We start from the raw sequence: 27,092 nt of genomic DNA, 5'->3' as shown, positions 1-27,092 counted from the left end.
GTTGCAGAAATAAGGCCACAAAACACATACTAAATATGTGGCAATAAGACTTTTGACTAATGGATGTGGTCGCCTATAGTTTTTTCTTCAAAATTATGTGAAAATAGTCTTGCTTTATCGTTCACATAAAACCATACATTGATTTAAATTGATGTAAAACAGGTTTTGCTTGGAAAGCCAGTATGCGAGGGGGGCGTGAACGAGGAGTGGTTTACACCTGAGAAATACAATGTCCCACCCACTCTGCATAATAATGAGCCATGCATTCAGGTGTGACACTGACTGAGCCACAATGCAAGGACAAAATATATATTTAGAAGAAGACTTATATTGACCATTTAAGATTTTGCTTACATCTATCTTGTAAATATGTTTTGCTATTTTATTAAAAAGGTTACAACAACAATAATTACAATTTCAACAATATTTCAAGTGTACTCTTTCTTTGTAAAAAAAAAAAGATTATAGGCCTACATTTTATCTGTATGTATTCATTACTTTGAATATAGCCAACATTGGAACAGCTAACATCTTAGTTGATGACTTTATTTTTGACAAAAATAGTAGGCTATTTTATATATAGAAATTGCTAAACAAAAGCTTATTTGACGTGGCAGTATATTCTACAGTAAAAACTGTACCCAAATCTACTAAACAAAATGTTGTCTTTCATATTTCGCCTGACTGTAACGTTGTTTTCATGAAATATTAGTGCATATTGTTAATTTGCCGTTTAATACGTTACGTAAATTTAACTTCTGGCAAAGATGAAGTTGACATAGGCTATTGACTTGCGATCTTCGCAGTAGGCTAGTGAACGCACCAGAGAAATGCACATTTATTAGGCTACATAGTTTTTTTGTTTTGGATGGTTTTGTTTAGAACCAGCTTTCTGTAAATATATTTCAATTTTTTTAGACATGTGAAGCAAGTACACTGTAAAACATTTCAAGTCTGTTAAACTTAGAAACGAAAGTTCACCTGCTGCCTTAAAAACATGAGTTAACTCAACTTAAATATATTCTGTTTCAACTCAAAATGTTGTGTTTTACAAGTTAACTAGCTAATGAACATTCGTTGTTTCAACTTGATTCTCTGAGTTTAAACAACTTTGTCAAATGTTGTTTCAACTTGATTCTCCAAGTTAAGACAACTTACTAGGTTACATTATGAACATTCGTTGTTTCAACTTGATTCTCCAAGTTAAGACAACTTACTAGGTTACATTATGAACATTCGTTGTTTCAACTTGATTCTCCAAGTTAAGACAACTTACTAGGTTACATTATTGAAAACTCATAATCAACAAATCATCTGCTCAAATATTTTTATTGTAAATAGTTCAATGTTGCATAAATTTAACATTGGTTTTATGATACAATTTATGTCAGGAAAACAGGTTCTAAGTAAGGAATTATTATTAAACGGTTTCATTATGTTACAAAATTCCACAACAATTTCATCTTTCACATACTTTCTTATAACAAAGAGTCTTTGCAATTGTAAATGACAACACCAGCAGTTAAACACTTATAATCAGCTAAATTAAAGAACAGAATGCAAAGTAACATTAAGTGTCCCATCAGCAAAAGCTTCAGAAATTCTCAAAATTAACAACCTTGCATTAAAAACACATCTAAACATTTATAATTCTGAGATTTTTCAGCAGTACTTGGGTTTTACTTGAAATGGTCGGTAATATTAAATTTGAACAGTGTCAAGTAACTGAAGACAAAGACTGCAAATGTAACATGTTCCCTCCGATGTATGGTTTGAGACCAGTCTATAAATGATATCTCAGCAGTTTGTTTCGAAGTCCATGTATCTTGGCAGAACAGTGGTCAGTTTTAATCTTCATGATTACTTTCTGCAGGAATTCGAAGGAGTACCTCATACTGCGGGGATATTCAAGGTTAAGGCAGTAGATTGTGCCCATTAACAGAGCAAAGCCAGTGGGTATGTCTCTGAGATTATGGAGAACAATTGTCTCTTCTACCACCACAGCCACGTTGGAGACATCAAGAGGAAATGCATCATTCAGGACACCTTCGTGTCCAATCAGTAGTCCAACACGCATTCCCTTCATAATGACATCCAGGGTTTCACCATGAACCTTTAAACAAATGGACAGTATCAATCCTAATTCAAAAGGCATGTAATAGATTTGGTCTATAAAATTATAGAAATGGTCCAATAAAAGAATGACAATTGCACTAAGCCATATCATGATTTTACTTCATTTCAATATATGCTCTAAAAGGCTGGGATGACAGTCAAAACAAGCCACTGGAGAAGCACAAATTAGGCTAAAAGCCACTGTATGGTCAATTATTTATTATAAACAAAGACTAAAATGAAGCTAATTAATTATTTATTTATTTTTTAAAAAATATATATCACAAAAACAAAATCATGACAGTTAAGAGAATAATTTTTTTCTCCATCCCTACTACTCTGCAATGAATTCAGTATCATAAGTGCGTTAACAATGTGTAAATATATTTTCTTACATCACACATCTTGATTATATCCGAAGTATCCTCTGTAAAGAAGTGTGGAAGACCACGTAAGGCAGCTGTTCTTCTGTTCTGATTTGTGTCCTACGAACAATTGTAAACAAGACAGAGTGACTGGCATTATACAAATTAGAATCCCTATGTTAGTAAATATTGATTAGGGTCAAATATCAATTTCAAAGATTATTAAAAAAGTAAACAGTTATTAATTAAAAAAGAACAAATAATTTAATAATAATGAAATAATCAGTGATTTTCAGGTAGGCCTATCAGTATTTTTTAGAAACCAAAATTGAATTAAGTAATCAAATGTAAAATAATTAGTTCATTGTTATTCATACCTCCTTATCAAGGCACTGCATAACACTGCTAAGGCTCAACCTCCTGCTTGAAGATACAGCTACTTTGTACAGCTCTAAAAGACTTGGCACCAAGGCATCTAGTCCATTTAAGAATGACTGCAGTAGATCGGTGGTGACTAGTCTATTCACTTATCTGAAACAGACACATAAGACAGCAAAGATTGAGAGAGGGAAAAGAGCGACAGAGTAGTTAGGGACAGCACATACAGATGAAAATTATTTCACAGGCATATGTGAACCTCAAATTCATTTAAATCAGCCATGTCACTACCCATTTAAGGAAATACATAATTTCCTTGTAATTTATATTGCTGTGAATGTCTGAGTTGGCACTGGTTACCTGTCTCTCATTGAAGAGTGCAGGCCATCTGTCCCTGACTACAGAGATGAGCGGCTCGTCACCAATGATTTCCTTTCTTCGCTGAGAGAATGTTGCATTCATCAGTTCATCAAGAAGCTGCAGGTCTGGATCACACTTTTGGACCTCTAAAAGCATGGTCTTCCGATTCTCCTCTAAAGTGACTGCAGATTGTCCTTCAGGTAGATTTGGCAAATAGTGGATTTCTCCCTTCTTTGACTTCTTGACTGCCTTGCAGCTTGTCTGTCCAGGCTTTCTTTTATTTACAACAACTTCAGGGCATCCAGCTGCCATCAACTTCTGACGGTAATTGCCCATCTTGAATTTTAAACTGAACACCCAGCAGTACCATCCTTTGGCAGAACCTGGCTCTTGGAGACAAGGGTGCTTTGCTACAAGAGCTTTGGCTACACTTTCATACTGATCTTTACTAGGATATGGAGTGTATTTTGATATCATATCAGCTAGTTTGTCCAGTATTTCACTCTTAACACCCTTGGAGATAACAATGACTGTTCCATCTCTGGCATAGGAATCATTTGCTGCTCTCAGTTGAAGTTCAACATCATGGGAGAAGTCAGGAATTACAAAAGGATCAGGCCAATCCACTGATGAAGCATTAGCTGAACTCAAGCTTGCAGAATCTAATGTCGGGTGAGAAACTGAATCAGAAAATGTGAACAAAACTTTCAGTGTTGCTCGATCAGTTGGAAGATCTTTGATATCTGTCAAATTGCAGAGTTCATTTCCAAAATCTGGATCTTCAAACTGTAGAATGAAGTTTCCTTGCAAACCCAAACTGGTGCGTAGTGCTTCACATAATTTCTCAACGGACTCAGGCAAACTCTGTAGGGTAACACGCCTTATTTCTTGAGGTGACACAATAACTCTGAGAAGCATCTTGGAGGAATCAGCAGCTGTAACTAGATGACAATACAATAAAACAAAAGCAAAAGGTTGTAAAAGTATAGATAAAAGTAGGGATGGGCATTTTTAAAGAGTATTGTACTCAAATTAGTTTATTTAAATGACGTTTAATGAGAAAGACTTTTTTTAATGCATCAAGTTATTATCCAATTCTGAACAAGCTTATGATGATTAGTCAATTTCACAACAAGCTTACATTATATCTTCTTTTAGCTGATAACATTAAACAATATGTAATCAAAAACAAAAGAGCCAAAGTATTAAGCTCAAGCATAGTGAGTGGGAAAAAAAATGCTAATAAAGCAGACGTCGACATTTATCTTACAGAACGAACATATATACTCAAGTCGGTTATTGTGTTTATAGTTTCACGTTCAACAATATCCACATGCTCGGATGAGAAAACATGCTCCTCTGACAGACAAAAGCCATGAAATTGTACAATGAATAAAGAACAGCAATGACTGAATTAAACACATTGGGCCCCATCTTGCACCCAGCGCAATTGACTTTGTACACCGACGCATGTATCATTCCAATTTTGCACCCACGCAAAGCGCGCTTTTCCCTCCACAGAAGCACGTCGCTAAACTACGGAATGAACTTGCGCTCCCTGCGCAGTTCAGCGCAAAAGAGGCGGCGTGTTCCGGCGCAAACGTTCCTTCATGCTATGGTTTATAAAACAATTGCGCCACTGGCCAAAAAAAAAAAAAAAACAGTTTAAAGTCAGTGACGTATTGCGCATGTTATTCATGTGCTATTTTAAGGGCGCATGCTGGGCCATAATCAATCACTTTAATTCTCTCATCTACACACAGACGCAGCAGTTATTTTTGCAAATCATACATTACGATAGATAGATAGATAGATAGATAGAGTTTATTATAAAAGCATACATCTAGCTTACACATTTACCCAAATTATCATACGCCTGTTTCACCGAAGTTAATTTGGGTGCGTTTCTCCATCCCCAACGTCCCTGACGAGAGCGTTGCTCTCCACGGCTGTGAACCGCTCCTCGCGTGCGCCTGGCAAATAATAGGAATCCGCTTTAGAACAAGCGCACCTGCTCTTAAAGGGAATGTGAGATGACGCTCTGATTGGTTTATTTCACGTTACGCCCAAACCACACCTATGAATAATGAAGCTACTTCAGACCAACCCCTTTTAGATTTGCGCCGGGCGCAAGAGTCATTTATCCCGCTGGTATAATAGCAACAGTGCCCGAGACCCGCCCACAAAGTTACTTGTGCTTTGCGCTTGATACTTGCGTTTCAGATCGTTAAAATAGGGCCCACTGTGTCATTGTATTAGGCCAGCAGTGAGTACACAAATAAAACAGTAAAAAATAAAAATATTTAAAAAAGTTCACCTTACCTTATTTTATCTTATCATGAATGTCCTTCATATAGCTTCCTGGCTGGCTCAGGAACACTCTGTAGGGTGACACGCCTTGAGGTGATAACTTCGAGGAGGAATCAACAGCGTAACTGTGAAAAAATAAATAAAAACAGTAACAGATATCAGAAGCAGCAATATAAAGCCCATGAAATTGTACTCAAAGAACAGCATGGTCTGCATTAAATTTGTTGCGTAATTGCATTAGGCTTGGAGTAAGTAAACAAGTTAAACAGCAAGATTTTAAAGATTTATGTTTACTATACCTTATTGTAACATGAATGTCCTTGGAGTAATGAGCAGCTTTCCATCAACAAGGTATGCGACGAGGGGGATGTAGTCATTCAGCTCTTCAGGTTGGACAGCCACAGTTACTGCAGGGTCTTTTTTGGCGAGCTGGTAACACCTTAGATGTTCCAAGAAGCCAGCTGTGAACAGTTCAGTAATGAAAAGTATGCGACCATCCACTATACAGATCTCGAGTACTTTCCCAAAATCTGGTAGTCCGTTTGTGTGCCCAACTGAGATCACCATTCCTTTGGAATATTTTGTCCCATTTAAATATTGCCAGCATCACGGACCACCTTTTTAAAGAAAGAATGTTTTGCCTCAAATCTTAGCGTCCAAAATTCAATTAGGGGACCAAATTTTTGGATTAACATAGGATAATGTTCCAAATAATGATGTTTAGGACGCAATTTAGTACATGGGAAAACTTCTAAAAGCAACTGTCGATGGTCAGAGATTTTGGCTTGCAGGTAGCACAGAGTTTCAGTTGTGAATGAGGAGCTGGATAACAACTCAACAATGTCTTTTAATTCAAGAATTATATTCCACGTTTTTTCACCCTCTGGAATACAGTGGCCAACCAACAGTGGAAGAAATCTCAGAAGTGCCCAGTTCTCGTGTCCATTGCCACCGATAGTTTTGTTTTTTTGAAAGTTTTTTTGTATTGTCTGGGGTCTGTTAGTTTTGTCATAGAACTGAAAGGGGAATGTTTTTATTCTCTCATTAAGGTCATTCAGTGTAAAATACTTCTTAGCAATCAGATCTGAGAGGCATATGCAGAGCTCCACGGGTACAATTCCTTCAAATGCATCGTGTAGAAAATCCGGTGGAAATCCTTTTGCAGCATGAAAGTGAGCCAGTCTGTTTAAAGGACAGTCTCTCTTTATACCATCAACACAAGAAAGATCACTTTGCTTTAGCACATTAATGGCTTCATCGAACAATCTTGGTGTTCTCAAGGTAAAAACCCCACTTCTGACATTATACTGCTGAAGATCTACACGATTTGCCGTACAAAATCTGCAAAACTTATCAACATTGAAAGACTCTTGAAATCCAGAAAGTGAGTGTGCACCCAAATTGTCTGCAGATACATACAAAACTGTCCCTTTGAGATTAGAGCCAAGACTCTGAACAAACACACCTTCTCTCTCAAGGAGCTCAAGATCCCTAATTAGAGGCTCTAGAACCTTGCTGTAACCATATTCTTTTATGTGTACAGTTTTGCACAACACAGCTAGATAAATTGATGATAATGTTGAGCGAAGTTGTATGGGTAAATTGGCAATCACCCAATATACCCCACAAATTTTGTGCTTTTTTTTTGAAGTACCTAACGGATTACAAATTTCAAAATCATCAATATATAGTCCAAGAGCTATACCCTTTTCTTCAGAGAGAATCTTGTTTTCTTTAAAATATTCTCGAATTGAACCGTAATTACCTTCAAGTTGACTGGATCTTTCTAATGTCTGAAGTACCTCTTTTCGTTCCAAAAGTTTACTGAGCAAATCTAAAATAGGAACATAAACAAAAGTATGATTTTTTTCTTGTGCATTTAACACATACTCAACTGGTTCAATAACAGAAAAGTTATTTTTATAAAATGACTGTCTTTTGCGCTCCGTGCCAAGAGGCCCCTCCCTTGAGAGCAATCTGAGTGGGTTCAAAGTTTGTAATTCTTCAGTCAATGAAGTTACAACAGAGGGATCAACACTGCAATTATTGTCTTTCAAAATGTTATCAATGACAGTCTTTATGTTTTGATGAGCAAAATCTCCAATGTCAAATAACTCATCAACTATTTCCTGTACTGCTGAATTAGATACATGTAAAAGTGTTTGCATGCGGAGAAATAGAGATCCCAACTGATTTTGGATGGCCTTGCCATTTTCAAGTCCAGATCCAGCCGCCTCAAATACAGACTCAGTTTCAAGTATATCTTCAGTGTCTGAAACAAAGTCGTCTTCAACAACAGGCACAGAAACAGCAAGCTCTGCCACAAGCTCTGGTCTGAAATTTTCTAAGGTGGAAGGCTTATGATAGCGACTTCTATGAGAAGTAAAAGTAGATAGCACACTAGACTTGAAAAAACAACCTGCAAATGGACAATTAACAAGTTCTCGGTTTCTCAAATGAATCTTCAGATGGATGAAATATTTGTAAATGTCACAAGACTCTGAGAATTTACATAAATCACAGGATAATTTGGTTAAAATCCTGTATCCTTTTTTATGTTCTTTTAAATGATTTTTAAGTTCGGCTTGGGTTTGAAAAGTTTTTAAACAGTCTTTATGAATACAGGTGAGGCCTGAACTCCTCCGATGATGCCCATGAAACTCTTTGTAGTGCTGTAGTATTCTTCCCTGATGATTAGTAGAGAATGCACAAAACTTACATTTCCACTTCATTAAGGGAACATTCTTGAAATCTGTCAAGAGGAAGAAGAAGAAAATTAAGAAAAAATGTATTGCACGTTCTCAATGAAGGTCAGTGTAATACTTAAAATCTAATATACCCAGTTTTATATTACCCAGTATTATATAGATGGAAGGTAATATTTTAAGCACCTTTGCACTGCATTACTAATCTCTACGAAGATACAAATAAATCCAGTAACAGTTTAAAAATCAAGAGAGAGAGAGCAAGACAGTTTGAAAACGGTGAGAGGGCGCGCGCGAGGCCGGGGCTCTCTCTCTGGAGTCTCTGCTCGTTCTTTCAGTAATGCGCCCGGCTGTCACAAGCGCAGCAGTCAGTCATCTGTCACTTACCGATCAAAACAGGCCTTGGCGGGATTAAATTCGCTTTCGCGGCCGACCAAAAAAAATTAAATGCCTTATTAAAAACCTTATTTCATCATCTCTCTTATTAAGCCTTTTAAATTTCGCGTGATAATCAGCTCCCTGAAAACAGGTCGTGCCACAACCATTAGCAGCTATTTGCACTCGCTCCCGAATATATTTTTAGGTCGCACAGATTAAATTTCGGGAGCATATGCGACCAAATGGTCGCAATTTCGAGCCTTGTATTATGAATATATCATGGCATAGTTTTAACATGCTGAATGTCGTTAACTTACCGAACGCGACGCGCCGTTTGAATGCTGTAAGTTATAGCAACGTTAGAGAATTATCGACAGCCGCAGCGGAGAGAAGACGAGTTTCCATGAACTTGAATTAAGCAATGTCAATATTCGTCTCTAACGCGCAAAAATGAACCTTCAGCTGGCATGATAAAAGTACTCGCGCACAAATTCAACAACCGAGAGGTGTACAGGTAGCTGCGAGCGAGCGCCTGCCATATTAATTTTCTAGGCCGGAAAAACCCTGCAGTATTTTCGGATTGTTTAATTCATATTAAGTCCTAACCTTACACTAGACATATAGGCCTAACCCCTCAAACACGATCATCACCATGTGATTTCCACTTAGATTGCCCAGAAATTATTTGTAAGCTGTGTAATGTTTATAAGTTAACTAACTTAGCTGGCAACGGACATTTGTTCAAAGGCAAACAATGATTTTCCGCTCCAGTAACGTTATAGCAGCTACGCGTTTACGACACACCCACCAACTAACAAAAAATACGGTATAAGCTGTGAACCAAAGTTATAAATTAAATTATTTTACCATTTGGTGTTCTGGTAAAAAGGTGAACTGGTGAGGGAAAACACCATGGTGTCATTAAATTCGCAGAGCACAGTCAATGTGCTGCTTACAAGAATTAAAACGTAATGTCCTTCATTATAATTACAAATTAAAAAGAAAAACTAACCTTCCACGGATATTTTGTGTTTTTCAGCACGAATTCACGTAATGGCTCCTGCTGGCAGCTGCGTCAACTCAAAATGGCGATAACTTCTCTCTGTGTTTCGCGGTATTTGCTCTGTATCACCCCTCCCCCAACGTAACTTACAGCCACGAGTTAAATACGAAAAAATTACGATATAAGCACGAGTTAAAACAAAAAATACGGTATAAGCTATGAACCAAAGTTATAAATTAAATTATTTTACCATTTGGTGTTCTGGTAAAAAGGTGAACTGGTGAGGGAAAACACCATGGTGTCATTAAATTCGCAGAGCACGGTCAATGTGCTGCTTACAAGAATTAAAACGTAATGTCCTTCATTATAATTACAAATTAAAAAGAAAAACTAACCTTCCACGGATATTTTGTGTTTTTCAGCACGAATTCACGTAATGGCTCCTGCTGGCAGCTGCGTCAACTCAAAATGGCGATAACTTCTCTCTGTGTTTCGCGGTATTTGCTCTGTATCACCCCTCCCCCAACGTAACTTACAGCCACGAGTTAAATACGAAAAAATTACGATATAAGCACGAGTTAAAACAAAAAATACGGTATAAGCTATGAACCAAAGTTATAAATTAAATTATTTTACCATTTGGTGTTCTGGTAAAAGGTGAACTGGTGAGGGAAAACACCATGGTGTCATTAAATTCGCAGAGCACGGTCAATGTGCTGCTTACAAGAATTAAAACGTAATGTTCTTCATTATAATTACAAATTAAAAAGAAAAACTTACCTTCCACGGATATTTTGTTTTTCAGCACGAATTCACGTAATGGCTCCTGCTGGCAGCTGCGTCAACTCAAAATGGCGATAACTTCTCTCTGTGTTTCGCGGTATTTGCTCTGTATCACCCCTCCCCCAACGTAACTTACAGCCACGAGTTAAATGAACTTTACAAGCCAGACAAAAATCACAGGTAGTCAACATAATGTATAACTTTAAGTTTAATTTTAGAAAACTTATACATTTGACTTCAATTTCTACAACTTACCATTGCAATTGGAGTTAAAGACAAGGAGTAAGTTCATATAACTTAATGGGGCTCTCATGTTTTACAGTGTAGGCTACGGTCTGGTTCATGATGATCTCCAGTTCAGACCTTATGTTGTGATTGCTAGCCTATATTTACTTTAAATCCAGGAAATTTGTTAATGATTAAAATTAAGATACAATTGATACAAAACGAAATTCGTTTTAAAGAAAGGATTTGTACTTTCTGTTTTGAGGTCTCTGTGAATGTTTGAAAGTCTTTTAGTGCTTAGAGCGCTCGCGTCCATAATGGAGAACTGTCACGTAATATTGTTTTTTTTTCCTCATAAATGCGAACACGAAAAATAAAAGACAAAAGACTTTTAAGTAAAACTTACTCCGAAATTGTGTCCTCGGCGGAATTCGCTCTTCAAAATGCTGCCGTTCGTCGTCTGTTACAATCTTCCTCTGAGGAAACAACCCGGTATCGTGCATTCTTCCTCGCTGTCCAGAATCATCTAAATGGCGTCTTTATTACCGGAGAAGTGTGCCATACTCAAAACGCGATGAACTATCAGTAAGTGGCATTGATCGGGGGGCGTATGCGATGCATACTAGATCTCCTAAACTATTTACATGTGAATCGCGTCGGGGGCGGGGCGGCCGCAGCTGATTATAGAGATAATGAGGCAGAAGGAAAAACGGTACCTCTCCTTGCTTTCAAACGGATTACATGAGTTGAAAACATTTGTTTTTTTATATAAATTACTTCATTTAAAAGAAGAGATTTCAAGCTTCATAAAGACATAACTCACATGCCTGTGTGAGAAGTATTCGCTGAGTTATGATTCATTTTCGGACGCGTTTCAGAATGGACTACACTGACAGAGAGAAGGCAGAACTCGCTTCGTGTTTATTTTTATTTATTTGGCAAAAAGCACCACACTTTCTTTTTATTGTGAGTATACACAAAAATAATACACATTTAACAGAAACGATTGATGTATGAAACTCCTATGGAAAATCAAAGTCAACAGAGTATTTCTGAGTTTCTTTTACACTGATAAAAAAAAGCGAGCTGGTATCGCGATACCGTCGACCTCTGGGGGTTAATATAATGATCAATGATATCTTTGGTAAAATAGAGAGAGGGTTTGGGCTTTCTTTATTTGCAGACGATGGGGCCATTTGGAAAAGAGGGCGCAATGTAGGATTTGTTTTAAATCAAATACAAAGAATGTTAGTGCTGATAGAGAAATGGGGGAATACGTGGGGATTTAAAATATCAGCATCTAAAACAAAGTATATGATTTTTGGTTTTAAAAGAAAACTTCCTAATATAGGGCTGTATTTATATGGTTCTCCATTGGAGAAGGTGAAGGTTTTTAAATTTTTGGGGATCTGGTTCGAAGAACGTTTGACTTGGATTGTGCATGTAGGTAAGATTGTGGAGAGGTGTGAAAAAGTTCCGAATGTTATGAGAAGTCTGGCTGGATGTGAATGGGGGGCTAATAGGGAAACGCTATTATTAATATATCAGGCAATGATCAGGTCTATTATTGATTATGGGTCTTTTGTATATGGGTCTGCCTCTAAAACTGTGTTGGATAAGTTAGATGCGGTGCAAACAAGAGCTTTGAGGCTGTGTTGTGGGGCCTTCAGAACTTCCCCAGTTCCAGCGTTGCTTATTGAGATGGGAGAAATGCCCTTATGGCTAAGACGTATTAAATTAGGATTACAATATTGGGTAAAACTTAGTGGTTGTAATGATGCAGTCCCAGCAAGGTGTCTGTTGAATGAGGTTGATGGAAATAGGAAATATAAAAATGTTTTTGTAAATGTAAATCAATGGGTTAGGAAGATGGGAGTAGAAAAAGGAGATCTTGCAAAGCATACAAGATGGTTACCTATGTCATACTGGGTAATGCCTGAGTTGAAAATTGAGTTTGCTTTTCTCCAGGAGAAAGATAAAATTGAATTGATACCAAAAATAGTTAAATATCTTGATTCAATTAAACCGACTAGTATAATCATTTTTACAGATGGATCTAGAGATCCAGTTAATGGAAGATCTGGGTTTGGGGTGTATGTTGAGAAACTAGGAATGAAAATTGGACAACGTATTTCGAATGGTAGCTCTGTTCTTGCTGCTGAGCTAATGGCAATTCTGTGGGCATTATGGTGGATTGAAGAAGCCAGCCCGAGAGAAGCTCTTATCTGTTCTGACTCTGCAGCAGCCCTGGAAACTTTAAGAGCAGGAAAATCTGAAGCTCGCCCTGATATTGTAAATGACATATTAAGTGTTTTCTTTAGAATTGGGTTTACTTGCAATATCACTTTCTGTTGGGTGCCTGGGCATGCGGGGGTGTTAGGGAATGAGCAAGCAGACTATATAGCAAAAGAGAGCCTAGAAAGAGAAATAGATATCTATATACCCTTGGGGAGGGTGGAACTGAGGGAAAGGGTTAAAGAATGCATAATTAAAGAATGGCAGAATGGATGGGAAAAGGAAATCAAGGGTAGACACTATTTTTCTATTCAACCAAAAGTTAGAAAAAAATGTTTTTGTACCTTTCCGTCCCGTAGGGACTCAGTTAAATTGTGCAGATTGAGGTTGGGGCATTGTGGGTTAAATTATTTTTTGCATATTATAGGAAAGCACATTTCTGGTATGTGTGAATGTGGAAATATGGAAACAATAGGACATGTTTTTTTAGAATGCAGGAAGTATAATATAGAAAGGAGAACACTTTTTTGTAAATTGGCAGAACTTGGGCTTAAAGTCTTTTCTGTTGCTTCTTTGTTTGGACACAGTGACAAGCATAAACAGATCTCTGAAGCAGTCATCCAGTTCTTGCATGAGACAGGACTGTATTTAAGAATTTAGTTTAAGTTGACCTGTGGAGGGCAGTAATACGCCTAGTAGCGTCTACACTGCCGGAAAGAGAAGAAGAAGAAGAAGACATTCTCTGATACTGCCTATTTACAGCGTGCCTCTAAACTTCGCGCGCTTTCTCCTGTCTTCCACAGAAAGCCGTGAACTCGCGTAATTCAAATTTTAACGTCATTTTGATTTACCCTGACTGAATAACATTTGTTTATCGATTTTTTTAAATCTAATTATCAGGTAAAAATATGATAGTATTCGTATCTTCTATCCAGTCGGATCTCCTCATCTTCCAACTCCATCACCCTCGTCCGTAAAACCACAGAAGAAAGAAAGACTGGAGCATTCAGACGGTGAGTTTAATCTGTTTACATTATTTATGCGTTTTAGCGGTTTGCTTGTTATTTGTCTGTCTTTTTAATGAACTTAAATTAAGCTTATTCTTCCCCACTTAGCTTATGAAAAATAACCATGGTTTTGCTACAGTAACCATAACAAATGTCCTCATGTTTTATGTTTTAAACATATTTGTATTAAAGGGACACTTCACCCATTTCACCCAGCGCCTTGTATCGTTATTGTATTTGTGACTGGCCTTCATTTCTTCTTGTCTGTGTTCTGCTGGAGGGGGTACAGTAATAAGCAGCAAAAACAGTAATATTGTGAAATATTATCATTTGAAATTACTGTTTTCTATTAAATCTAAATTAAATTTTTTTTCAGTGAGTCAAAGCAGCTTTTGATTGGCCGTTACCCCAGTCTTCAAAAATATTTTTTTTTATATAATGTTTTTACATAAACCTTCCTTTACTGCATGTGCTTGTTTTCCACAGAAAGGCTGAGTGACTAACATATAAATAAAACATATAAAAATATAAGACTAACAATAAAACATATGTTAGTATATTCGTCTATTAGTAACGCCACTGAAATACAACTGTATTTTTAATCAGAGAAATTAGGTTTGGTGAAGCTACTCTTTTACTCCATCGCTCGTACGCTGTAGGAGGCGCTGTGACGTTATTTAGTCTACCGGTAAAACCACTGAAGAAAGAAAGACAACTGGAACTCCCAGACGTTGAGTTTAATCTGTTCTATAAGCATTTTAGCTGTTGGCTTGTTATTTTTATATATCTAGTTTTTAATTAACTTTAAAATTTAGCTTTTCCACGCCTACTTAGCTTATGAAAAATAGCTATGGTTTTGCGACAATATAACAAATGACGTCATGTTTTTTCTGCAGTAACCATGTTTTAACCATGATATTTGTAGTAAACAGTTACTAATACCAACACAGTGGGTAATTTTCAATGCTAGATTCACGATTTTGGGTGAAATGAGTAGAAATCTGACAATATCATGTTTATTATATTACTAAATGAGTAATACATGTAATATTGTCATATAGGCTACTATTTGATAATATCCCTGCACAGTGCTGGCTCAATACTGAAACTAAACATAAATGCTCCTAAACACTTATATCTGAAATTAATATTCTCTGAAATGGGCTTTTTTGAGTTTAAATCAGTGTCAGTTCATTGCAAATTCCTCATGAAATAATAATGATGTTTGTCGTCAGATGTTGACCATGAGAGCGCAGATGGATGTGATCTGCTGTAAATCAGTAGGAACGGATCTGTCCATGCTGGATATTGAGGATTTCATCACTGAAATCTGTCAGCTGAAGAAAGAGGTGGCGTCACTGGAGGCAAAGCTGAGAGAAAGAGGAGACAACCCCAACAGAGAGGTTTGAGCAGCTCATCATTTCATCCTTCAGCTCAATCAAACCAAAGCTTTGTTAGCTTCTCACTTCTTATGCCTCAGTATTGAGGTTAATATCAACAGGTTGTTGTTTATTTGTGTTGATCTATGATGTGTTTGTCAGGATCTGGAGAAGGTTTCCGTGTGTGTGACTGATGGGACAGAAGCTCAGGATTCAGTCTGGAGATCCAGAGACACACAGGACTCAGAGCTCAACCTCACTTTACTGTGTTATACTGACGCTCAGGATCATGGATCCGCTGATCAAACCTCTGACTGTAACGCTGGAGAACAGCAGATGAAGATGTGCTCCGTCAAACTGGAGGATTGCAGGTATCTGATAAAGAGACGAGGAGAAGAAATCACAGCAGAGGAACAACAACAGAGCCATGAGGAGGAGGAGGAAGATCAGAATAATGATGAGGATGAACAAGATGAGGATGAAGATCAGAATGATGATGTTGATGATGATGATGACTTTGTTCCTGCAGGTATGTTTCTTTCTTTTATGACCAGATATGCTGAAGTAACAGAATTAGTGTTAAATTGTAGAAATTCATGTGGAGCAGCATTTGTAGCAAATTCTGCCAATTCATTAAGACTGTGTAAAATATCCCAGTGATAAAATATCAAATCAGACATTGTATTTATTTAAATGACAGCCTTAAAAGTTTGATAACACGCATCACAATTTGGATCAACTTATTTCTGGGCATTGTTGTGTTATTTTTTTCTGCAATTATATTGTACACATGGGTCAATGACGTATAAGGATTTTCAACAGGCCAATTTTAAAATACTAAAATTAACAATATATATTGCAATTGTTCAATCATTAAGAATGTTGTGTACATAAAAATTCAAATAAAAAATTTAAATTAAGTGATTTTAGTGTTTTTTCATCTAGATGAATTGTCCATAGGCTTAAAAAATGTCATGTGGGGCGACCGTGATTTATCTTAAAATTAATTAATTTCCTTAACATAAATGTATTTTTTTTTTACATGTTCTCAGTAATTAAAGTGTTTAAAAACAGAGTATTTTAATTTCTTTTGAGTTTTTGTATATAATGATCTCATATTTTTGTTCTGCAATTTCAGTCGCCTTCTAAAATGCAGTTAACAGACTTATTTTTCCTGTAAATCGCATAAAACTGATAGAAATGTTTTAAAAATATAATTTACTAAAGCATACTGTATCAGTGATTCATATTTCAGCCACAGAAATAAGATATTTTATTTTAAATTTAATACAGTGATAGCTTTTATTGGTCGCACCACATGATAAGTGGTCGCTCCAAATGACACGAAAACCTTATATAGTTAAAAATCTATTTAAAGAGATCAATGAACAATACATTTTATACAATTTTTTTTATTTAAACCAGATTTTATACAAATTTCACAGAATTTTCCTGAACATAAACATTTTATAAACTCACTTTTATAAAAAAAAAAATCACTTCACAAACACAAGTGCACCATTTAATTTAACTTGACTTAGAATTTCTTTCTAACAAATAATAATGTTATAGATATAAATTATTTCATAAAAGTATTGTATACAGGTAACATTTGGGGTCAATATTTTTTTTAAAGTAATTAATACTTTATTAATCAAGGACACATTCAGTGTCACATTCAGGAGCAGGCTATAATGTTACGAAAGATTCTATTTCAAATAAATGCTGTTCTTTTGAACTTTATATTCATCAAATAATCCTGACATGTATGAAAAATGTATCAGTTTCCAAAAAAAATATGAACATTGATAATAATTAGAAATGTTTCTTGAGCAGCAAATCATTAGTGACCCTGGATCACAAAACCAGTCACAAGTCGCACAGGGTATTTGTGGCAATAGCCAACAATACATTGTATGGGTCAAAATTATCGATTTTTCTTTTATTCCAAAAAATCATTAGGATATTAAATAAAGATCATGTTTTATATTTTGTAAATGTCCTACCATAAATTTCTAAACATTTATTTTTGTGAGTGAATATAGCAATATTGCAAACATAAATGGACAACTTTAATGGCGATTTTCTCAATGTTTCGATTTTGTAGTACCCTCAGATTCCAGATTTTCAGTTGTATCGACCAAATATTGTTCTATCTTAACAAATCATACATCAATGGAAAGCTTATTTATTCAGCTTTCATATGATGTATAAATCTCAATGTCAAAAAATTTACCCATGTGACATTGACCCATTGAGTGGTTTTGTGGTCTAGGGTTACATATTAGAATTATTTCTGAAGGATCATGTGACACTGAAAACTGGAGTAACGATGCTGAAAATTCAGCTTTGATCATAGGAATAAATTACAGTTTACTATATATTCACATAGAAAACAGATATTTTAAACTGTAATAATATTTCACTCTTCTCCTATCAAGGTACTCTGCTCTTGCTGCAGGGTTAGAATTTTTTCGCTTGGCAGTGGCATCTGGTAAAATAGATTAAAATAGTTTTAAATAAATAAATAGGCAATAATAAATACACTACTAATAAATGCATTATTACTAAACTGAAATTACATGCTCTATTTTTTTTTTTTTTGCATTTTTCTCATATTGTACAAAGAGTAAGCACAAACTGTCTGAAATCTATAAAAAAGATCCCAAATTGCATAAAAATCTATTCCAAATGATACTAAAGTAAAGTACTTGTTTTATATAAACCGTCAATTGAATATAAAAGCATAAAACTGCCAATCTAGGACATATATCTATCATGGAAAACAGTCTGCAGTGGTCGCACCACATGATATTTGGTCGCACCACATGACATTTTCACATTCAGTCATAATTTACAGGCACAGAATTGGCCACCTAAACAAAACAAGCTAGCTTGCCAAAAAAGGTCACTATGAAATTTATAATAAAAATATATATTTGTAGAAATAACTTTAATATTATTATTTTTTTGAGGTCATACCACATGACATCCAAATGTGGCAACTACATACCAACCATTACAAAGGTTTATTTTTTTTTCCAATTTGAGAGAATTACAAACCTGCTTGCTGCTTCCATGGGTCCTTGGTAAATTGGTTTATGATGTAACTTCCTGTGTTTGAATAGTTTTCAACATTAAAGTCCCAAAATGGTAGTTCCTTGATGGTCGCACCACATGATATTTCATAAAATGGACATCATCGGACAAAGTTTGTTTGTATATTATGATGGAAATATAAATACAAATGCTTAGAATTTTTTAAAAGGATTACAAAACATTTTGGAAATCATGCCAAATAGTGCAGAAAATGAATTTGAATAAATTCAGAGTAATTTCAAAGATGTTTTCAAAACAGAAGTTATGGCCGGACGGTCGCACCACATGATGTTTTGACACTTTAAATAACAAAAAAAATAACAAATAAGTAAAGGTTTTTTAAAAGTTAAAGTGAGTACATACATGGGAGAGGTACTATAAATATACAGTATCTTTTTAGGCATTTAAACCCATTTTTGCCTGAAAAAATGCAATCGGACAGAAAATGTAGGCGTCACGTCATTGACCCACATACAGTATATTGTGTATATCTGATATAGCATTGTATTAGCACTCAAGTCAAGTCAACTTCATTCATACAGCGCTTTTAACAATATTATTTTTTTCAAAGCAGCTTTACAGTGATAGTAGGAAATTACAATAACAGAGATTGTTTTGGCTTTACAGCAGCTCTAGGATAAAGTTATTGTCCAGCTAAAGTTAGTTTTGATTGATTGATTCACTTCCGTTGCGAAGATCATTAGTTATTAACGTCGGGGCCGCTAACACGACACCGTTCTAACAGAAAACCCTCAATGCGCTCCGGCCGCCCATTCGCACAAAACAGTGCCTGGTGGCTCGAGAACGCACTCCCGGAAATAGGTTCCAAGGTGCAAAAGATTATCTCTGCGCAAACCTCTGCACAAACACCGACGTTAGTTATCACGTCCGCGTAGCTACGTGGGGACTCTGTACAGATAAAACAACAGCGTTTTACACTTTTTTAACAGCGTTGACACTTCAGGACTGCGTTGTCGTCGCGTCCAGGCACAGGTCCTTCATCAGATCTGGATACAGCCTGGATCCAGCGGACTGCAGTAAACTTCAGGATAAACCGAGAGACTAATATTTGCGTAGACGCCATCCTTAGATGTTCATCAGGATTTATGGGAAGTGTTCCCAGTTCCGGCTGACCTAATCTATGCAGCCTAACATTGAATTATATAAGTCTATAATGTGTATGCTAGGCCAAAGATATGTGTTTTTAGTCTAGATTTGAACTGACAGAGTGTGTCTGCTTCCTGGGCAATATTAGGAAGACTGTTCCAGAGTTTTGGTGCTAAATAGGAGAAGGATCTACCGCCAGATATTGATTATTGATATTGATATTGATAGCCGGAATTTTAAGATTGCAATAGACGTGAAGGACTATAATGCGTTAAGAGCTCGCTCAACTCTAGCTGCTGCGTTTTGGATAGGGGTGGGAATCTCTAGGCACCTCACGATTCGATTCGATTACGATTCAGAGGGCAACGATTATCGATTATTAACGATTCTTTTTTTTTTTTAACTTGGTACTTTTAAAGCAAAGTATTTATGATGACCCATAACGAACTTACTTCCATCTTCCTATATTAATTTTATTAATAAAACAAATGGAAGTGATTTGAACATTGCAAAGAACCAACAGGAAAATAAATGTGTGCTGCAGTGTACTTGTAGTAAATTAATACAAACTTCAGCATATTCTGAATCTCTAGCATTTAATAATAGACTTCTAACCAACATCCTCTTGTTATTTCCAATGAGCAATATAATCCTTCAGACAAAAAAAACATTTTGCTGTAGCAAAATCACAAACAGTTTTTGTTCGAAAATATAGAATTATGTACCAGCAGCTCTCATATAATGCTTGTGGACTTACGCATATTCTGAATAATTAGTAACATACAAAGCCTCTCTTATACACAACTAAATAATACAGTTATGACTTGAAATGTTTGCTGTATACCACAATCAAAAACAGCTTATACAAAAAAGTGAATGAACATCTGCAGAGAGCACAGTCAAAATGTAACTTTTTGTGACTGGCATTGCACATATTACAGGGCAGTACAACGTACGTATCAGATCGGTTTACAGTATATTGATGTGAAAACTAAATAGGCTACTGAAAGCAGCTTTCATACAAAAAATACTAAATGGGTAACAATGAAATTGCCAATTTTCCATACGCTAGCTTTTAACGAAGAGGGTGCCGTTCGAATTTGGCGCTCAGCCATCATGCGTCTGTTAAGTGCGCGAGTCTGTTATGTGCACGCCACAGACTGCACGCGCACTGCGCGTCCGAGTTCCGCCTTTTGCGTTCTTAGGGAATATTACATGAAAATATTAATATACGTTATTAGGAAAAAAATAAATAAAAATTAGAGAATCGATTTTTTGACATTGGTGAATCGATTCAGAATCGTCCACGTCTGCATCGCGATGCATCTAAGAATCGATTTTTTCTCCCACCCCTAGTTTTGGACCAGCTGTAATTTATTTATTAAGCGTGCAGGACAAGGTTATTCTAGGTTATTACATGAGGAACTTTTTTGTCCAATAATTAAAATCTCTGTTTTTTCAGAGTTAAGTAGTAGGAAATTACTAGTCATCCAGTTTTTTATATCAGCTATGCATTCCATTAATTTTGTGAATTGGTCATTTTTGTCGCGGCTTGAAGAAATATAGAGCTGAGTATCATCAGCATAACAGTGAAAACTAATGCCATGCTTCCTAATGATATCTCCTAATGGTAGCATGTACAGAGTGAACAGCAACGGTCCTAGTACTGAGCCTTGTGGTACGCCATACTGAACTTGTGATCGATGAGAGTAAGTTTAGTAAATTCTTCCTCTCCTATAGCAATGAATGAATCAAATTTTCATCCTTCTAAACCTTTCAATCAAACCTTAAGGAGACTACATGCACTGCCTGATGCGATACTGTAGTAGACGGTTGCATAGTTATAATTTTCTCACTGATATTATCAATCTTGTTAGTAAAGAAGTTCATAAAGTCATTACTGCTGTGCTACTTGGAAACGTCTGGGCTTGAAGCTTTATTTTTCGTTAGTTTAGCCACTGTTTCAAATTAATACCTAGGGTTTTGTTTATTTTCTTCTAATAGGGTTGAAAAATAAGCAGATCTAGCAGCTTTTAAAGCCTCTCTGCATGAAATCGAGCTCTCTTTCCACTAAATGCGAAATACCTCTAGTCTTGTTTTCTTCCAGTTGCGCTCCTTTTGAAAATCTCACTGCATGCAGATGGATAACACTATGACCAATCACAACAAGTTACCGCTTAGCTACCAGCGGAGCTAACTGGTAGATTATACTCTTACTGTATCCGGTCGGCAAAACAGCAAAAACGCCCTTCTTGCCAAGGAAGGATTCGAGCGCAGTCTTCTGTTCCTCTTATAGAGAAAAAAAGTCTAAATCTTTCATTGTAGCGGCCAAAGCCGTTTCAAACAAATGGTGTTCATCCATAGCCATCTTGCAATGTTTACTAATGACTTCGACGTCGCAGCGCTGTCGTCATCTTGCCTCTGACCCGCCTATATCAGATAACCCGATGTGATTGGTGCAGCTCAGATCGAGGGGCATATTTAATGAGCATCATTACTCGACACCAGAGTAACTCGCTGAGCAAATTCAACTTGTGCTCTCGCGAGAACTCTGGATTACCAGGGTTATAAATTACAGCAACACCTCCCCCTTTGCCTTTCAGACGAGGTTCATGTTTATAACAGTAATATTGGGTGGTGGACTCATTTAAAGTAATATAATTGTTTGGTTTTAGCCAGGTTTCTGTCAAACACAGCACATCTAGGTTATAATCTGTAATCATTTCATTTTTGAAGTAAGGGATCGAATATTCAGCAACCCGAGCTTTATCATTTGTTTATCTGTATTATATCTGTTTTTTATTTGTTGAACATAAATTAAATTATTACCCTTAAATGGGTTTGGGAGTTTTTTGTATTTCCTAATTCGGGGAACAGACACAGTCTCTGAGTCTCATAAGATGGTATCTAGGTGAAAGAGTCTCTATATGATGGGATTTATCTGACCTTGGTGACGTGAGACAGCTAGCATACGGTCGGTTTAGCTAGTCTGTCTGCTTCCTGACCTGGGCCTCAATTCATGTTTGAGCTCTAAGACTGTGCCATATTACTAGAGAGACGAGCAGCACCATCCCAGGAGGGATGAATACCATCTATTTTCAACAGGTCAGGCCTGCCCCAAAAACTTTTCCAATTGTCTATGAATAGGGCTGGGACAGTTACCGCATTACCGCAATACCGCGGTTTAAAGTGAAGTTTAAAGTGGTTTACCGCTATACCACGGGAATTTCTTGCTTTTCAACCGCGGTAAGAAAAAATCCATACCGTCCCAGCCCTATCTATGAATTCTATATTATTCTGCGGACACCACTTAGACAGCCAGCCATTGAGTGAGGACAATCTACTAAGTATCTCATCACTCCTGCGAACAGCAATGCGGCCAGAGCAAATGACAGTGCCTGACATCGTACTTGCGAGTTCACACACCTCTTTAACGTTAATTTTAGTGATCTCCGACTGGCAAAGTTGAATTTACGATTAGCATTAGCCAGCACTTTTAAATTTGCTTTGATGTCAGGTGCTCTGGCTCCCAACAAACATGTGACTATGGTGGCTGGTGTCTCTATTTTCACATTCTGTGTAATAGAATCGCCAATAACTAGGGCACATTCAACAGGATTCACAGTGGGTGTTTTACTGAGTGGGGAGAATCTATTTGTTATGGTAGTCGGAGCGGAAGAGCAGTGTTTTGTCCCGTGACTACAGCGTCTCACGGTCAGCCAGTTGCCCTGCTGCACAGGCTCTACAGCTGGAATCGAACAATGTACAGAGTTCACTAAGCTAGTCACATCCAAAGCCGTATCTAAAGCCCTTGCACTCTTACTATCCTCAATTAAAGTTTGGATGCGTGCCTCTAGTTCTGAAATCTTCTCCGTCAGCCTGACTACTTCCCTGCATTTATCACATGAAAAGCCCTCTGTGCTGACAGAGAGGACTATACTATACATGTGATACGAAGTGCAAGTGACAATAAGAGAAGACATGACTCACCGTGTTTGTTGACTGACCTACTCACCACAGTTGTTTGATGGACTCGTAAAAGGCGTGAGAGAAAAAATGGCGAATGGCGCGAGCGTGCACGAGAAAAAATAAATAAATAAAGACGGCAGGCACGGATGGCACGTTAACAGGCTAGCGAATTACTAGCGTGTTGTGCTAGTGATTACGATTTAGATTGAAGGTAGCGATGTCAGATTAATGTGTGGTGATGAGTAAGTTATATTTAGCAATATAAACAACAAAGGAATGATAGTAAATAAAGATTCAAAACAAAGCTTTACGGAGCATACAGACGCAAACCACTCAGCAGCAAGGCAGACAGACAGACAGGAGCAATCCATGATAAGGATTATTAAGGGTATATAAGGGTATGATAAGGCCCAAAGGTGTCTTGGGTGGTCAAACAACCCTTGGTATTTTCCTCGTGGGGCTCAAGCTGTGCCCTCTCCAAACCAATCTATCTTTTACAAACTGCCCAAAGTTGACATCTTAAAGGTGCTGTATGTAACTTTTTCACTCTACTAAAGCATAAAAATGCCATAATATGTTTGCATATATTGAGGAAACATGCTAAGTTCACATAATCATTTCTCTGAAAAACACTTCTACAGCCAGTTATTTTACTTTGAAATGTGCGTTTCCAAGCATTGTCCATTGCGCTCGTTCCTGTTACGTGTGCTCAAACTGGCAACTCGTGTGAACGTCGTCGAGTCTGAGGAGCAGGTGGCGGGACAAACGACGTTCTCTGATATTTAGAATTGGAATGCAGTACCTATTTCGACCACTAGTTGTCATTCTTACAGACTTCACCTTTAAGTGGAATCTTACAAGGGTTTGTTGTAGAGTTCTCAACGGGTCGGGTCGGCCCGACAAACCCGACGGGATCCACGGGTTCGGGCCGGGTTCGGGTCGAAAACATAAGCAAATGACCCGGGTCGGGTCGGACCTCGGGCTTAATCTTTTCCGCTCAGTGGAAAAAAACAAAAAAAACATTTATTAATCATCGCTGCTGTTCACCGTAAAGAAAGTCTGGCTGCTGCGTGCAACGCACGGAAAAAAAATTCCGACGCCGCGGGCCGGGTTCGGGCAGATAATTCATGTTGATGTGTCGGGTTACATCGGGTCCGGGCTTTAAAAGGGTCGGGTTGTAATTTTCAGGCCTGTTGAGAACTAGTTTGTTGTTTACAGCGGTGGAGCGGTTAGTTAGCTTAGATGCTACCCACTTCATTTATGGTCCTAGATTGTTCCGTTTGAACAAATCATCTCTGTCCGATCTACTCTCAGATCCAACACAACTTTATTTTGACTGATCATTCAGCTTTAGTATAAAAGTTCTATATTTAATGCCCATTTTCCTCCTTTCAGAAGACATCGCTGGTTCATCTTCTGATGGAGAAACTGCCTCTACATCCAAACAGCGACAGACAGTGAAGAGTTTCTCCTGTGGAAAAACATTCAGCAAACAGGGTCATTTAGCAAAAAGTGAGAGAAAACGCAAAGAACTGAAAGACTTCACCTGCAAGATATGTGACATCAGCTTTTCTACCTCAAAAGAGAGGAGACTTCATTCAAAAGAGCACAGCTTGAAGAAAGAGTTTCGCTGCGAACAGTGTGGGAAGGATTTTTTCACCACTCTTTATAGTATGAGAGCTCATATAAAGACACACAGTGAAAAGACTTTGCACTGCAGCGAGTGCGACAAGTATTTCCGCACCAAACAACATCTTACAATGCATAAGAGAATCCACACTGGTGAAAAGCCGTACAAGTGTCCTCACTGTGAGAAGAGTTTCAACCAGAGATCCCCTTTGAAGAGCCATCAACTCACACATAGCAATGAGAGGCCGTACAAGTGCACTCAATGTGAGAAGAGCTTCAACCAGGGATCCCATCTGAACAAACATCTACTCATACACACCAATGAGAGGCCGTACAAGTGCCCCCTCTGTGAGAAGAGCTTCAAACACGGAACCAGTCTGAAGAAACATCTACTCGCACACACCAGTGAAAGGCCGTATCAGTGCAGTGAATGTGAGAAAACCTTTACAAACTCTAGTTCTCTGAAGTTACACCAAAAAATACATTCTGATGACAGACCATATCAGTGTTCACACTGTGAGAAACGTTTCTATCATTCGACTCACTGGAAATCCCATGAGAGGATTCACACTGGAGAGAAACCGTACCTGTGCTCCTACTGCGGGAAGAGCTTTGCTAGTCCATTTTCTTTCAAAGTTCATCTGAGAGTTCACACTGGAGAGAAACCTTATCACTGTGGTGATTGTGGGAAGGGTTTTACTAATTCAAGTAGCTTACAAATACACAAGAGGACTCATACAGGAGAAAAACCTTTTAAATGCTCACTTTGTGACAAGAATTTTGTGACAAAAAGTGACCTGAAGATCCATGAGCGATGGCATACAGGAGAGAAACCTTACCGCTGCTCCATCTGTGGCGAGAGATTCTCTTTTAAATGGGTTTTTCAGACTCACCAGAAGAAACACGCTGCTCCAGAATCATCATAGCTTCCTCATGTCATTATTTTTAGGTTGTGTCAAAAAAAAACGTGTTACAGGGACGTTATGGTTGCAAAATACCTTAAACTAGAATGTCCAAAGGAGACCAAACTTAAATCTCTGTCTTAGCACCTTATATTAGGCCATATGTGAAAAATCTGGGTGTTTGACTGGACAGCTGCTCCTATTATGCTATTTTAAAGTTTCCTAATGTTGTTGTGGAGTCTCCTACAACAGGTTTACCTGCATCAAAGGTCAAAAAATGGTTTCACTGTCTCATAATATACATTTGCACATCACCACATTTTCAATGACTCTCAAACGACTCGTCAGATGAATCAATCAATCTAAATCCCTCCTTTCCGCAAGCTACTCTGCTCTGATTGGCCTGACAGCTCAGTCTGTTGTGATTGGTCTACCGTGTACAGCGCGGACCTCGAATACAAAAATGCCCATTGCCATAACAACGTACAATACAATTTAATTTACAATAAAGCAGTGTAATGCAATTAAAAATGCAAGTTTATTGTGTTTCTCTCTGTTTGTCTCGGGGAGTGTGTGTTTGTGACTGGCCTGCTTCATTTCTTCTTTCCTGTTTTCTGCTGGAGGGGGTGCAGTAATAAACAGCAAAAACAATAATACTGTGAAATATTATTCCAAATCAAAAATCACTGTTTTCTATTTGAATATTCAAATGTATTTTCAGTCAAATCTCCATTTTATTGGCTTTTACTCCAGTCTTCAGTGTCACAGGAACCTTCAGAAATAGATGCTGATTTGCTGTTCAAGAATTTGCTGTTTATCACAGTTGAAAATGCTTGTGCTGCTTAATGAAGTGTGGAATCTGACATGCATTGTTTTTTCAGGATTCACACATCAACAGAAAGTGAAGAACAGCATTTATTTCAAACCGAGGGCGTCTGGAACATGTAGCCTAATTTACAGCGCGCCTCTGATCTGCGCGCGCTTTCTCCTGTCTTCCACAGAAAGCCGCAAACTTGCGTAATTCAAATATTCGTGATAATTATAATAATAAAAATAATATAGTATTCGTATCTTCTATCCAGTCGGACCTCCTCTTTCTCTTCTAACTCCATCGCTCTCGTCCGTAAAACCACAGAAGAAAGA

General features: G+C 37.3%; 2 protein-coding genes across 4 annotated transcripts in view; both read left to right on the top strand.

Annotated features, from left to right (window-relative positions):
- The window catches only part of LOC311077480 (uncharacterized protein), a 58,609-nt gene extending 32,021 nt beyond the window's left edge, over positions 1-26,588 (top strand). Inside the window, exon 3 of the transcript XR_014604898.1 lies at positions 26,143-26,588. The gene's annotated coding sequence lies outside the window, so the exon portion shown is untranslated. The remainder of the gene's footprint in view (positions 1-26,142) is intronic.
- Positions 13,577-26,475, top strand: LOC311077468 (uncharacterized protein). 3 transcript variants are annotated; one of them, XM_084105995.1, is made up of 5 exons: positions 13,605-13,870; positions 14,524-14,594; positions 15,100-15,267; positions 15,406-15,772; positions 24,814-26,150. In XM_084105995.1, the coding sequence occupies exons 3-5, from the start codon at positions 15,100-15,102 to the stop codon at positions 25,971-25,973; spliced, it is 1,695 nt and encodes a 564-aa protein (XP_083962121.1). In that variant the 5' UTR covers positions 13,605-13,870; positions 14,524-14,594; the 3' UTR covers positions 25,974-26,150. The 3 variants fall into 3 exon arrangements, with proteins under 3 accessions (XP_083962120.1, XP_083962122.1, XP_083962121.1); XM_084105994.1 differs by lacking the exon at positions 14,524-14,594 and having other exon boundaries at positions 13,577-13,870; positions 24,814-26,475; XM_084105996.1 differs by lacking the exon at positions 14,524-14,594 and having other exon boundaries at positions 13,589-13,870; positions 24,817-26,150.
- Positions 26,589-27,092: the final 504 nt, after the last annotated feature.

This window comes from Abramis brama (genome assembly GCF_963993115.1).
Source record: "Abramis brama genome assembly, chromosome: 2".
Taxonomy (NCBI): Eukaryota; Metazoa; Chordata; class Actinopteri; order Cypriniformes; family Leuciscidae; genus Abramis; species Abramis brama.
Note: the sequence above shows the minus strand (reverse complement) of the source record. Positions and strands in the feature narration are given on the sequence as shown.